Source organism: Argentina silus (assembly GCF_951799395.1).
Source record: "Argentina silus genome assembly, chromosome: 15".
NCBI lineage: Eukaryota > Metazoa > Chordata > Actinopteri > Argentiniformes > Argentinidae > Argentina > Argentina silus.
Genome location: NC_139669.1, coordinates 8,733,203 through 8,745,348, shown reverse-complemented (window position 1 = coordinate 8,745,348; position 12,146 = coordinate 8,733,203). Strand labels below are relative to the sequence as shown.

At 42.9% G+C, this 12,146-nt stretch overlaps 2 protein-coding genes across 4 annotated transcripts; one reads left to right on the top strand and one right to left on the bottom strand.

Moving 5' to 3' along the window:
- Positions 1-742: 742 nt before the first annotated feature.
- mospd1 (motile sperm domain containing 1) lies at positions 743-4,588 on the top strand. Of its 2 annotated transcripts, none has more exons than XM_083685928.1 (6): positions 743-986; positions 2,266-2,576; positions 2,686-2,761; positions 2,861-3,093; positions 3,316-3,483; positions 3,729-4,588. In XM_083685928.1, exons 2-6 carry the CDS (start codon positions 2,420-2,422, stop codon positions 3,758-3,760), a joined length of 666 nt encoding a protein of 221 aa, XP_083542054.1. In that variant the 5' UTR covers positions 743-986; positions 2,266-2,419; the 3' UTR covers positions 3,761-4,588. The 2 variants fall into 2 exon arrangements, with proteins under 2 accessions (XP_083542054.1, XP_083542053.1); XM_083685927.1 differs by having other exon boundaries at positions 743-994.
- Positions 4,589-5,191: 603 nt separating this feature from the next.
- pabir2 (PABIR family member 2) lies at positions 5,192-11,782 on the bottom strand. Of its 2 annotated transcripts, none has more exons than XM_083686041.1 (11): positions 11,613-11,782; positions 10,801-11,054; positions 10,480-10,558; positions 10,287-10,340; positions 9,945-9,988; positions 9,658-9,712; positions 9,220-9,327; positions 9,004-9,089; positions 8,695-8,759; positions 8,408-8,510; positions 5,192-7,523 (listed from the first exon to the last, which is right to left on the bottom strand). In XM_083686041.1, the coding sequence occupies exons 2-11, from the start codon at positions 10,923-10,925 to the stop codon at positions 7,388-7,390; spliced, it is 855 nt and encodes a 284-aa protein (XP_083542167.1). In that variant the 5' UTR covers positions 10,926-11,054; positions 11,613-11,782; the 3' UTR covers positions 5,192-7,387. The 2 variants fall into 2 exon arrangements, with proteins under 2 accessions (XP_083542167.1, XP_083542168.1); XM_083686042.1 differs by having other exon boundaries at positions 10,531-10,558.
- Positions 11,783-12,146: the final 364 nt, after the last annotated feature.

Here is a 12,146-nt window from a genome sequence, read left to right as displayed (position 1 = left end):
CTTTGTTCATAACATCATTGCAGACTACACGACATAACATTGATAGGGCGGCTGCCATTCCCAGTCACATGTGCTCATTCCTAATCCTGACATATTGATCAAATGTATGATGTGTCATGGCCTATTTGTACAGTAAGACTACAATAAGATGAAGTGGAGGTTATAAAGGCTACCAACAGCTATCATCTGGCCCTCAGAGCTATGCTTGGAAATATAGGTCTATGGTCCTCATGGTCCCCAATGCCAAGTAGCTCTTGCCCTGCTGCATTTCCAGCCGGCTCTCACTGATCTTTTGTCCCTTTGCTCATGTGTTGCTGGTCGCCGTCCGATCTGGAAGCCTTAAAGAAGGTCTAACTGTTCTCTTATTTTGATCGTATTAGTTTTTATACATTCCGGCCTTTATTCACTTTTGTCTCTGCAATGTACAGATAAACTACGCTATAGTGCTGAAGATGTACTATACTCTTGTGGCAGGTGCAGGGACCGTCAGCTGCCTAGATTGATAATAAGGTAAAGGTTGTTATTATGAAATGAACCTCTTGCAGTGTCTGTAATTTCATTGTGACGGTCTAGTAATCTCTCGGGTTTCTCGGGTGCTTTCTACTGAATGTAAGTATGTTGTTACTCCTGGCATTTAGGCCGTACGTGTAGTTGCCCATGTGGTCAGTATCAGCAATAGCCTCTGTCAAGAAACAAATAAAATCAATCAGAAAAACCCGTGGTTGACATGATCGACGCCAAGGTTTCAATGTTGAACTCTTGCCCAAATGATTCAAGTGACTCTAAACAGCATAAAAAGTACAGTGTGTCCATAAATGTCATTGCAGGAACATTAATGACGTAATGAATCTACTCGGGCGGAATTCCTTCGCCCTCCGATATCCCAGCATTCAACGCGTGATCTGCAGTAAAAACAAAGAAAGAACGAGAGAAAACAGGGTGGGATCTACAAAACAATAACACAAAATACCCCACACAAATTGACGGTAATAAGGTAAAACGCTCTTATTTTGGTTAACCCCAATGGTTATTCAGCTATTACTGACATGTTTTAGGGTGACATGGCATGCAGATCAATCAGTTGCCTGTTAGCTAGCTTGTCAGCAAAAATATATTGTTGCCACCGAAGAGATGGTTAGCTTGTTACGCTAGCCCGTCTTTGTTTTGATGTATTTGTCAGATCTCTTGAAATATGTTATTGTGTAGCAATTTTCTGAGAAAGGTGCATGTATTGACATTGACTAAATTTACTGGTTCACCTGAGCTACGTTGTCAGCTAACATTAGCTAGCCAGCTGTCTGTCAAGCCAACAATGTTTTAACTAAGCTAGCTAGCTTACACAAACAAGCCAAATAGAACGGGCAAGCTCCGGCGAAAGCGACAATTCGTTAACCACCGATGGTGGAATGAGTAGAATCTAGATAGCTTGGCACACTTTTTGCGAGGTCACCGAGTGCGGGATAGTGTCAGCCAGTACCAGCTTTAACGTTATAGGTAGTCTGAAATGCGTTATTCCTTGCTTCTTTGGATAAATCGCATCTCTGAACAATTGTATTTGCATCTAGTAACATTTATAACTTAAAGGGCTAACACCTCAGTTGTACACCTTCAACGATTATATTCGCAGTAGGACACTTAAATTCATGTATTGCGTTGTTACATTGTCATCTGACGCTCTGTTGTTCACAGTTTACAAAAGTATTGCGACATCACCGACTAGGACTAGTTTGGTTTCGTCGAGATCTGATGCTGTCCCAGCCAAGTAAACATGTACACGTGACTAGCCACGTGGAGCCGGAATCGAACTGAAGAATGACATGAGTCACATAGACAGACCCATATGTGGCCATTATTTTCTCTGTAGCATACAACATTAATTCACAATTTTTGTTTATCTATTTGTCTCATACGCCCCAAGAATAAATAGAATTTGGCCAGGATAAATCCTCCATGTGTCATAAGTGTTGGTGCACAGACATACTGCTCATTGATCAGAGTTTCCATTTCAAATGCATAACAAATTATTTTCATATTCGACATTACTTTAATGTAATGTATGTGCCCAGGTTATGAAAAGAAATCTTGCTACTAAAATAGGATACCATTGAACAAAGCAGAAATTCTTTATTTACATTCACTAATACTATGTCAATAACTGATATTTTATTTATCAATGTGATAGTATATGGCGTAGGTCAAAAGTCATCAGTGCATTTAGTTGAAATAAAATAGCAACTCAGAATCTCTCATTTGTCTTTACACCAGGATACAGTACCATGTCATGCTATTAAGGAGTTGAGATTGGGAATGCCCATCTGCACCTGAGGGGGAGGTTACACACCTGTCGAGCTTCCAGGAGAGAGGGCCCTGCCAGACAGAGAGGACGAGAGAAGAGGAAGGGGGAGCTCAGCTGGAGCCAATGCAGCAGCAGCAGAGTCGACAGCCTGAGCTTGTGGAAGGAAGCCTTCCCGTGTTCGTGTTCCCCACAGAGCTTGTCTTCTACGCGGACGAGCAAACCTCCCACAAGCAGGTGCTCACCCTCTACAACCCCTATGAGTTCGCTCTCAAGTTCAAAGGTTAGTGGGATCACACCATAACTGGTGTTTTTGTTTCAATACACGGTCATGTTGTCATGATGAGAGGTGTCATCATTTACTCACTGGCTGTATGTCATCTCTCTGTCAGTGCTGTGCACAGCGCCAAACAAGTATACTGTGGTGGATGCCACTGGAGCAGTCAAGCCACAGTGCTGTGTTGACATGTGAGTAATGTGACTGTTGAATGTCTCAAATAGAACCTTCCATCCTCTCTGCCCCCCCAGGTATATTGATGTGTGTTTCCCCTGTGTCTGTGTGCTCAGAGTGATTAGACACAGAGATGTGCGGGCCTGCCACTATGGGGTGTATGATAAGTTCCGGCTACAGGTGTCGGAGCAGAGCCAGAGAAAGGCCCTGGGACGCAAAGAGGTGACAGCCACGCTGCGTCCCTCGGCTGCCCAGGAGCCGCCCAGCCCCCGGCCTCAGGAGGAGGAGCGTAGGATGAAGGAGCAGCTGGCGGACAGCGTGTTCTTTGAACAGACAGCATTTCAGACAGGTATGACTGGCCGGCTCTGTGTGTTGTGATGATATCTAACTGTGCCATGTGACAACAAAGAGAGTAGGCAACTATAAATGTCTCAGGATTCAAATGGAGTCTTGTTTCGGTGAATGGCTTGGAGGGAACAGTGTACAACTTCTGTCACTAGATGGCGCCAAACACCAAGTCGTCATTGGATTCTGGTGTTGAGGATCCCATGTGTGTGCTTCTGTTTGACAGAGAGCCACACCGTGTCCGGGGGCCCCAGTCTGCTGACGGTGCTGCTGGGCCTGGTGTGTATGGCCGCCCTAATGCTCCCCACCCTGGGGGAACAAGAACAGGAATCCACGGTGCCTCTCTACCTCCATTTAAGTGTTAACAAGAAACTTGTAGCTGCTTACGTTCTAGGTGAGTAGGCAAGGGGAAACACTTATTGAGCAATTGCAAACTGTGGTAATGAGATTTGACTCTTTAAGCAATTGATATGATGGTAATTTTCAGACTTCTGACATTGTAAATTTAATTAATAAACTAATAAGAAGCTCTAAATACAACAAATGGGTATGCATTAATTATTACTCTCTTTTACCCAGTATGTGTATGGCAATGCTGGTTGAACTGTGCTTGATTCAGTTGTCTCATTTCTATTACAGGTCTTCTCACAATGGTCATCCTGCGTACATGAAGTGTTACAGGGTCATTCACAACTCTCTAGAGAGGTCAAGAATGAGGAAGAGGAGGCAAAAAGATGATGCAAAAGAGAAGGAGAAGAGGACATTCACACACCCAAGCCTACTACATGCTTGAAAGGGCAGTGTTGATGCTGGGGATGAGGGGGCGGGGTATCAAGTCAATTCACCCCCCCTCACCCCAAAAACATATATTGTAACTGTTTTAAAATAAAAAAACAAAATATTGAACTGATGCAAAGAATAAAGACCTCCAATGCCAGGGCACAAGCGTGAGCTGCTCGTAGGCTCGTCTGGGGCTGTGGGAAGGGTTTGTCTATAAACAAGGGGGGGGGGGGGGGGAGAGGCGGGGGCTTTGTAAAATTAAAAAAAAAAAAAAATGGTGTTTGACTTCATATCCCGTGTTTGTCGATGTGGATTGCCATGGCCATTATAACAGAAAATTGTGAACTTCAGTATGAGAGTAATTTGCTGTTACACACAAGGGCAAACCTACGTGATTTATGTACATATAAAGCCATTAGCTAAGCTTTTGTTTTGTTCTTCACCTGTAACTACATATTCTCCTTAATATTGTTGTTGTCCACTTAGAATAAACCAATTTTACTGTTTTTTTTTTAGTCTCTACTCAATCTCTTCTGACTAAGTGCAGTTACATGCATGTGTGGATACGTATATGAATGGGAGTGTTACTTTTTCTCCAGCAATATAATACAAAAAGGTTTGTCATGTGACCAAAGGAAATATCTTCTTCCTATGAAAGACAATGGTTTACTTGCTGTACAATGTCAATATTGTTCCATCAAATGCTTAATAAACTCTCACTCTTTTCAGCGTCTCATACAGTATACGTTGAATAAAGACAACTCTTAACATTCGCCAGACATAACGGCAAAATGAATTCATGCCAGACGAAGGTCTGTGACCAGTATATGTATACTTAGCAAGCAGGGACTTATTAGAGCAGAGTTATTCTACTTTCTATCTACAAGTTTGTTTCATCCCCTACCCACCTGTCCAGGCTTTTTTCTAAGGTGTGGAAAAGCTCAAGATTAAGAACAAACAAAAAGTCCTATTGAAGCATTGAACAAGGTTCACAATGCATACCACCAGACCAGTTACCCCTTCAGGTCTAGATGATGGGTTTCAGGAGGTAAACTTTAAGGTCCAGGGATGGACACAAGTAAAGAGAAATGTAGTCTTAAGACATCTACCATTCCCCTAACACTCCACACGCATAATGTACTCTGCCCAGTTGGTAGAGCATGGAGCTAACAATGCTTAGGTTGTGGGTTTGATTCCTGCTGGGACCATATATACTGAAATGTATGCACTCACTGTAATGTAAATTGCTTTGGATAAAAACAACATCAGCTAAATGGCATATATTATGCCCATCTCATGCCTTAGAAGAGGATACATTGAAAGATGCAGAGCAAAAACAAACCACAACACACCAGTTATGTTGATAGCAGGTCAAGCTGATCTGATTGATCTGCTTGTTTTTCTCTTATTATTTATACAAAGAAAAAGACATTCAGTACTTAAAACTGCAACGGCACTGTTTCATCTCCAAAAATAAATCAATGACTTACTTCTATATAAAAGATTTACAATCACTTCCTTGCTTTTTCATGAGAAAGATGGGTTTGAAATTGTGAAATATCATACATTGCGTGAGGGGGAAATAATAATGATGAAATAACTGAAATACATGAGACACATCTTTTGAAAAAGTTGAACTGAGAGGATTCAGCACAAATAATTAACAGTCACACATTGCATTTGTGAATCAGTGTACAACTGGATTTTTGAAGAGACGTTTACACAAGGTCCTTGCTAGCTTCCCTGCAGTCTTTTAGATCATTTGTTCCTTGTCAATTAAATTCATAACCAATCCAGTGAGACACTTTACACTAAAAGCTAGTATGACAAATGTTTGAACACAGCAGAAAAAAAATAAAATGTTACTCCGATGACCAGTCCCAAATTACCGCTGTGCACTTGGAGATCTGAGGAGATTGGACAGGTGTAAGCAATATGGCAAAAACTCCACCAAGCCTACCAAATCCCCTGAGATCTGCATTAGAGTAGAGGTTTATTTTGAACTGGGCATGAGTTTCAAATGCGATGGCACCATTCTGTTGTCCACTACATAAGTGTGCTCAACCTAAACCAAACCATTGATTTCCAGCTCAAAATTGAAAGTTGGATGATGCCTATTCTCATTTTAAGTATCAACAAATGTGATAATGTAAGCTAGAAAAAAACTGTTCGTCACAGTTCAGTTTACATATACAGAAGTGGCTCCAATAAACAAGAAAACAGATCTTTCCCTAAAAGCTTCAGAAATAAAAACACATTTGGCTGCACATCTTAGATGTACTGCATGTTTACACAGTTATGCCCAGGCAAAGACAGTGACACAGGATTCAATGTTAGTCTGTAGTGTTCAAATCCTGACAGTGGTGACCACCAAGCGTCATTCTGTTCTAGTATGACGCTGCATTCATGACATGTCGGAACTAGGAAACTCGTTGTAGAAAGACGATACCCGAGTCTTTCACTAGTATCAGAATCAACCAATAGGAAGCTTTAGCAAACCACTTATGTTAAATGTAACTCAGAGGTTCAGAGTTTCCGACTGGTCATGAATGCAGTATGAGAATCTTGATGACAATGCATCTGTCTGTTACCCAAACGATAGGTGACTCCAGTTGCAGCAAGCCAGAGGAGGGGCCAGACTAAGTGCCAAAGGTAGAAAAATCGACCAGAATGACAATTCTACATCCCCTGCATCAAGGTATTTAGGATATTGCCAACTAAAAACTCTTCACTTCTCTTACAGTACACACATGACTAAACAACCACCATACTTGTATCCCTGGAAGAGAAGTAACATTAAATGTCTAATTCCATCCTTAAGAGAGAGAATTGTCAATTTGCTGCCGAAGCCCTGTGCCTGCATTTACCTCACAGCCAAAGACAAAACTAAAAACATACAATTTTCTTTTGGACAAAACTATGTACATACTTACAAACAATAAAGCAGGAAACAATAAGTTAAATCCTTTCATACAATACTTGCTGACAATTTGTGCACATACACCAAAGGCCTGGAGATCTGTTTTCCAAAAAAAAAGGGAAAAACAAATAAGGGACTCATTGGAGGATCTTCTCCATGTCCATACAGTCATGTTTAGTCCAGTGCTTCAGTCCCTCCAGTGAGCTAAAATTGATGTGATGATGCGATGCAGGGTAGACATTCCTGGCCAATCAGATCACTGTGGGGGCTAAACACCATGTAATGATCCATATCTAGCAGCTGGTGCTCGTAACGTCCACAGTCACTCCTTATCTTACTAAGCCTACCCGTGCCTCCACATCACAGCACACGTCCAGGGCTTTGGTTTCCTTTATTACCAACACACTCCTAGACTCTCCCCAAGCAGCCTAGCACACAGCCTAGCAAAAGCAAACAGCATGGAAGTCCCACTTTTAAAGCAAAAATGATGGGGAGGTGGTGGGTCTGAGAAGGAAACTCATACAGCTGAGGGTGGGGGTGGGGCAGGGGTTTTTGTGCCCATATTTGCCCTCCTTTAGTGTCTCACGTTCTCTCAAATTCACTTTGGGGACCGGTCTTGGAGGGGGGTGAAGGGTGAGTTGCCGGGGGAAGGGGAGACTCCCTCCATCTTGCCTGGGGACCCAGTGGAAGAGCCCACACTGCTGAGGCTGCCATCCAGCAAGTCTGGGGGGAGACTGACAGGGGAGGACCATTTCATTGATGCTGCAAACTGTTAAGCATTCAAAGACAGCTTCATATGTGTCTGTTGTACAGTCGTTCACCTTTGTTCCTTGTACTAAACAGTGAACATCCACACCATGTTCACATTTGGGTCCATCAAATACCTTAAGAATACAATGAAACTATATACACCATTCACACATTCTAAGACTGGGGGTTATGTACATACAAATTCTATTGATATAATTGTGGGAGTATTATACTACCGACTCAGTCTGTCCTTGAGAGACTGGTGGCCCTGTTAACTCCTTGTGATTTAATCTAGCATGTCTGTATTTGTCCACACTCCCTACAAAGAGAGGGGCCAAGGATGGCCAAGGGCCAACAACATGCATGGTTGAAGTCAAGAGGCAGATGGCCCTGAAATGTTCAGGTTGAAGGCCAAATTTGTTGGAGAGCAGGACAAAATCTCTACTCACACCAAAATGATACAGATTAGAAACTTTTCTTTTCAGTTTTTCATGTCACTAAAGTGTGTAGAAACATTTTGTGCAGTCATTTGGTCATTAAAAAGTAGTTGTACAGGCTTAAAGACACTTTATTTGGCTCAGTCCTAGCCTTCCTAGCCTCCCACTCTAGTCTTACACACACGTTGCTAGGGGAAACGGGAATGAGAACGACATGATCCTAGCAACACGATTCTAGCAATAACATTGGTCAGTAACGCTAATCTATAACTGCGTGGTAATTGGTCGGAGAAGTATCCCCACGTGGGACTGGTGCCATCTTCCCCATATCTTTGGAAAAACCAATAGTAACTCAAAGGAATGGCACATCTTTGGTGTTTACAATCTCTGGTGTTACTAAGAGAACATGAGCAGACTTGGCTACGCCTCACCAGGAGTTGAGGTCTGGCAGTTGGGGCACATCAGATGACAGCATGGTTGTGGTCCCCTGGAAGAGCCTCTTAGGCTGGCTCTCTATCTCCATGTCCCTCTCCCCTACATAGATGAAAGAAAAATCCACCATACTAACACAAACTGAAAAAACACCAACACATACGCAACGCACATTCAGCTACAAACAGGATTTCAAATACTTGAAGGGTCTAGTCGCTTAAGTAGTGTTTGGGTGACGGGGAGAGAAGGAGTAAGAGTGGGTGGAAACATGGAGGCAGTAACCCACCTTTGCGTTTGATTGGCCCCAGTGTGCTTGGTCTGATGCAGTTGATGGGGCTTTGGCTCCGTCGGCTGAAGACAAGATGAGGCAGAAAGAGAATGTTCAGCTTTGAAGTATATTACACTGCACTGATATTGGTTCATTTGGAGTTTCCTACCTAATAATAATTGTCAATAATAGGGCACATATTGACAGATTAGACAAACATCAACTGTTTGATAAGTTTTGTGAAACTTTTTTCCACTACACGACAATAATGAGTAAATGGGAGAGATCTTGGTGAAGAGGTTGGCAACTCCGAGTGCGAATGCTCACCTGAAGCGTCGCGTTGGGCTGGGTACTGGGCTGGGAGTTAGGCCATTGCTGCTCACAAGGATTTGCAGTGAGGGGGAGAAACACTGCTGCTCGTTGGAGAGAGAAAAGGAAAACGGTATAAGACAGGAGGACACGCCAACAGAGAGACGGCTCCACTTCTGGCTTTACAGCCATGAGTGAAAGAACGGCTGTAACAGTACAGGTGGATGGACATGCCTTCTTCCCAATCCCTCTGGTTGGAGATGGGGCTGGAGACACAGGCACAAAGTCGATGCGTTTTGGGGATGACGACACCGACACCGGTTTCTCCAAGTCGTTGTCGCTCTGTGTGAAATAGCAAACACATCTATTAAACGTATACAATGAAACTATACATCACTCTACTACAGGGGGTAGTAGTTTGTACATTCAAATTCTATTGATATGATTGTGGGAGTATTATACTACCGACTCAGTCTGTCCTTGAGAGACTGGTGGCCCTGTTAACTCCTTGTGATTTAATCTAGCATGTCTGTATTTGTCCACACTCCCTACAAAGAGAGGGGCCAAGGATGGCCAAGGCCAATGACACGCACCGTTGAAGCAAACCATGAAACCTGGGCATAAGTGCCCCCACCTACTGTGCTGTGAGAGGAAATATCTTTCATTCCTCACCAGACTCAGACTCTCCTCCCAGGACTGGCTCATCTGCATGGCTGCTTGAACCTCCCTGCAGTAGACACGAGAGAAAAAAATATATTCAAAATTATATTCAAAACAATGATGAACACACACACACACACACCGACCAAGGGCAGAAACCACAACATTCAAATTCTGTTATTACTGGGCTCTTGGGCTCTGCAGTATGCAATAGCATATAATAACACTACAAGTGTCAAAGCCCTTAAATTTGAATTCTGTCACCCACTTGGTGTTCTTGTTACAGGAGTGTCTCTTACCGTTCATGGGCCGTCTCCCTGTTCATCACATCCACACCCTCCTCCTGCAGGACCACACACAGGGAAGACATGCATTAGGATAGTGTAGCTGTTTCATACTATTCCTGCTATGGGTGAATCTAGCTAAAAGTGGTCTGTAGTAAAGAGTGCAGTGTTGGAGTCTGATACTACCAAACAGTCTGCTCTGGGAGACCATTGGCCCCGTTAACCCCAATGACTGTGGCTCTAGCATTATTCTGAGTCACCAATATCCCCCATGGTCGGAGAGCGGGACGGTGGTCTGACATGCAGACCTAAAAAAACCCAGCTTGGAGGTATGGTTAACGTGTCTGTTTTACTCACCTGTTTGATCTGATGAAGCCTGGTGCTGGGGACCCGGATGGGCGATGAAGAGACCTGCAGAAAGACATGTGAGGGACAGACATTGATCATTCACACTTATTGATGGTCTTCTATAGACTAAATTTCTTTCATGACTCAATCAAAGAGGGGTGATGGAAAATCCATTTAATTCTAATTGGTTCTAATCTGATACCATGTTAGGGCGGTTGACAACAGTGGTGCTGTTGCGCCTGCTGCGTAGTACCTCTCTCTGGAACACCTGAGAGTTGTCACTACAAAGAAAAAGACAAATTAATTCATTTATTTGGAGTTTTAAACTTCCAACTCGTTCTGATCTTGAGATACAGGTTCCCCTAATAACTACTGGTCAACTGTTGCATGACTACACTGTCAACACTTCTCACTGCAGAGTGGGTAGGCCTATAGAATGCTCAAGTCAGCAAAATGGTTGTTTACCCATGTGCATTGTGAAAGTTGTACAGGGTAAATTAAGAAAAAGACATTTTATAGAAACCTTAAGCCATTTATCATTGGGGCGCTGTTCGATCGTCTCAATTGACCGTCGCTCTGAACTAGTGCCGATGGGATTTCGAGGTCCAGTTCCATCTTCTCTTGCGACATGATTCCTTGATTGTTCATCACCGTCCTCTCTTGTAGCCAGCTCGATGTGTCTTCAGAAACGCCTGCAACGTTCCAGGCTACCAATCTACCTACATGATTCAAAGTAGCTAATGTTCTATGTAGCTACAACACTGCTGCTTGACAGATCTGCAAAAATATTGACATGGATTGAAATGGTTAGCCAGTGCGTCCCCAAACATTACTTTGTTTATTTAGGCTCGCGCAGTGTTGATCTATTTCCATCTAACGTTCGATCCCAAATCACTCAGCTCATCCAAATGGGCTGGCCTGCTGTGGGGTGATCTTTTAGCAACCTAGCATTGTATTGCTAGCTTCAGCACACACAATGCCCACTCGCTAACGTTAGCTAGCTAGCTGGAGAGTCTCCAAGCAAGCAGGCAGACAGGGATGGGTTAGCTAGCTAGATCACTAAATGGGTCACTTTTACCCAAGACATATTTATCAAATTAAATCACGTCGATAATTGAAACGACAACAAGTAACAGTTGGCTGCAACACAATTTAACATAAACATGTAATTCTTGGAACATCAAGCATTCTTCATATTGCATGGTATAGCCCTAGCAGCCACAGCTAGCCCGGATAGGATATCAAGCCAACTGGCTAACACACAAGCTAGCTAGCTAGCTGGTTAGAAATGCTGATGATGCTATGCTAGAATTAAAGTTAGCTACCATACATTACCATGTCAGAGGATTATCAACCTATACAACTTTCGTACGTTTCCATCAACCCTATGGCGACCATTTCAATTCTTCACAACATGTTAATTACTTGCAAGCTGTCTGTGCGTAAAAAGAAAAAATAAGTAGGTAGTCTATCATCAATTCTGTTTATCAATCCCCTGCTGAACGCCGCCGAGGAGAAGCTCCAGTACCAAAATTCCCGCCCCTTTTGGTGTTTGTCGGCTGACCGATAGAAGTCTCATCCAATAAACATCTCTCAATTTGCCGGTGTGGCCTTTTGAAAGGCATACAATCGACCAATGGATGCAGCAATTATGATATGAGCTACTTCCTAGAGAGGTCGTACAGCCCTATTTGATTTCTAGCTACTATAGTATACAGTTTATATACTGTATTTACTATTTGACCTGGATATAACTGTAACTGTTTTATCTAAGTGGTCAACATACATTTGATTATCAAGAAGAAGAAAAAAAACAAACACGATTGTAACATTTGTCCAAGTATCATCTTTGACCACAGGAGGTCAGCC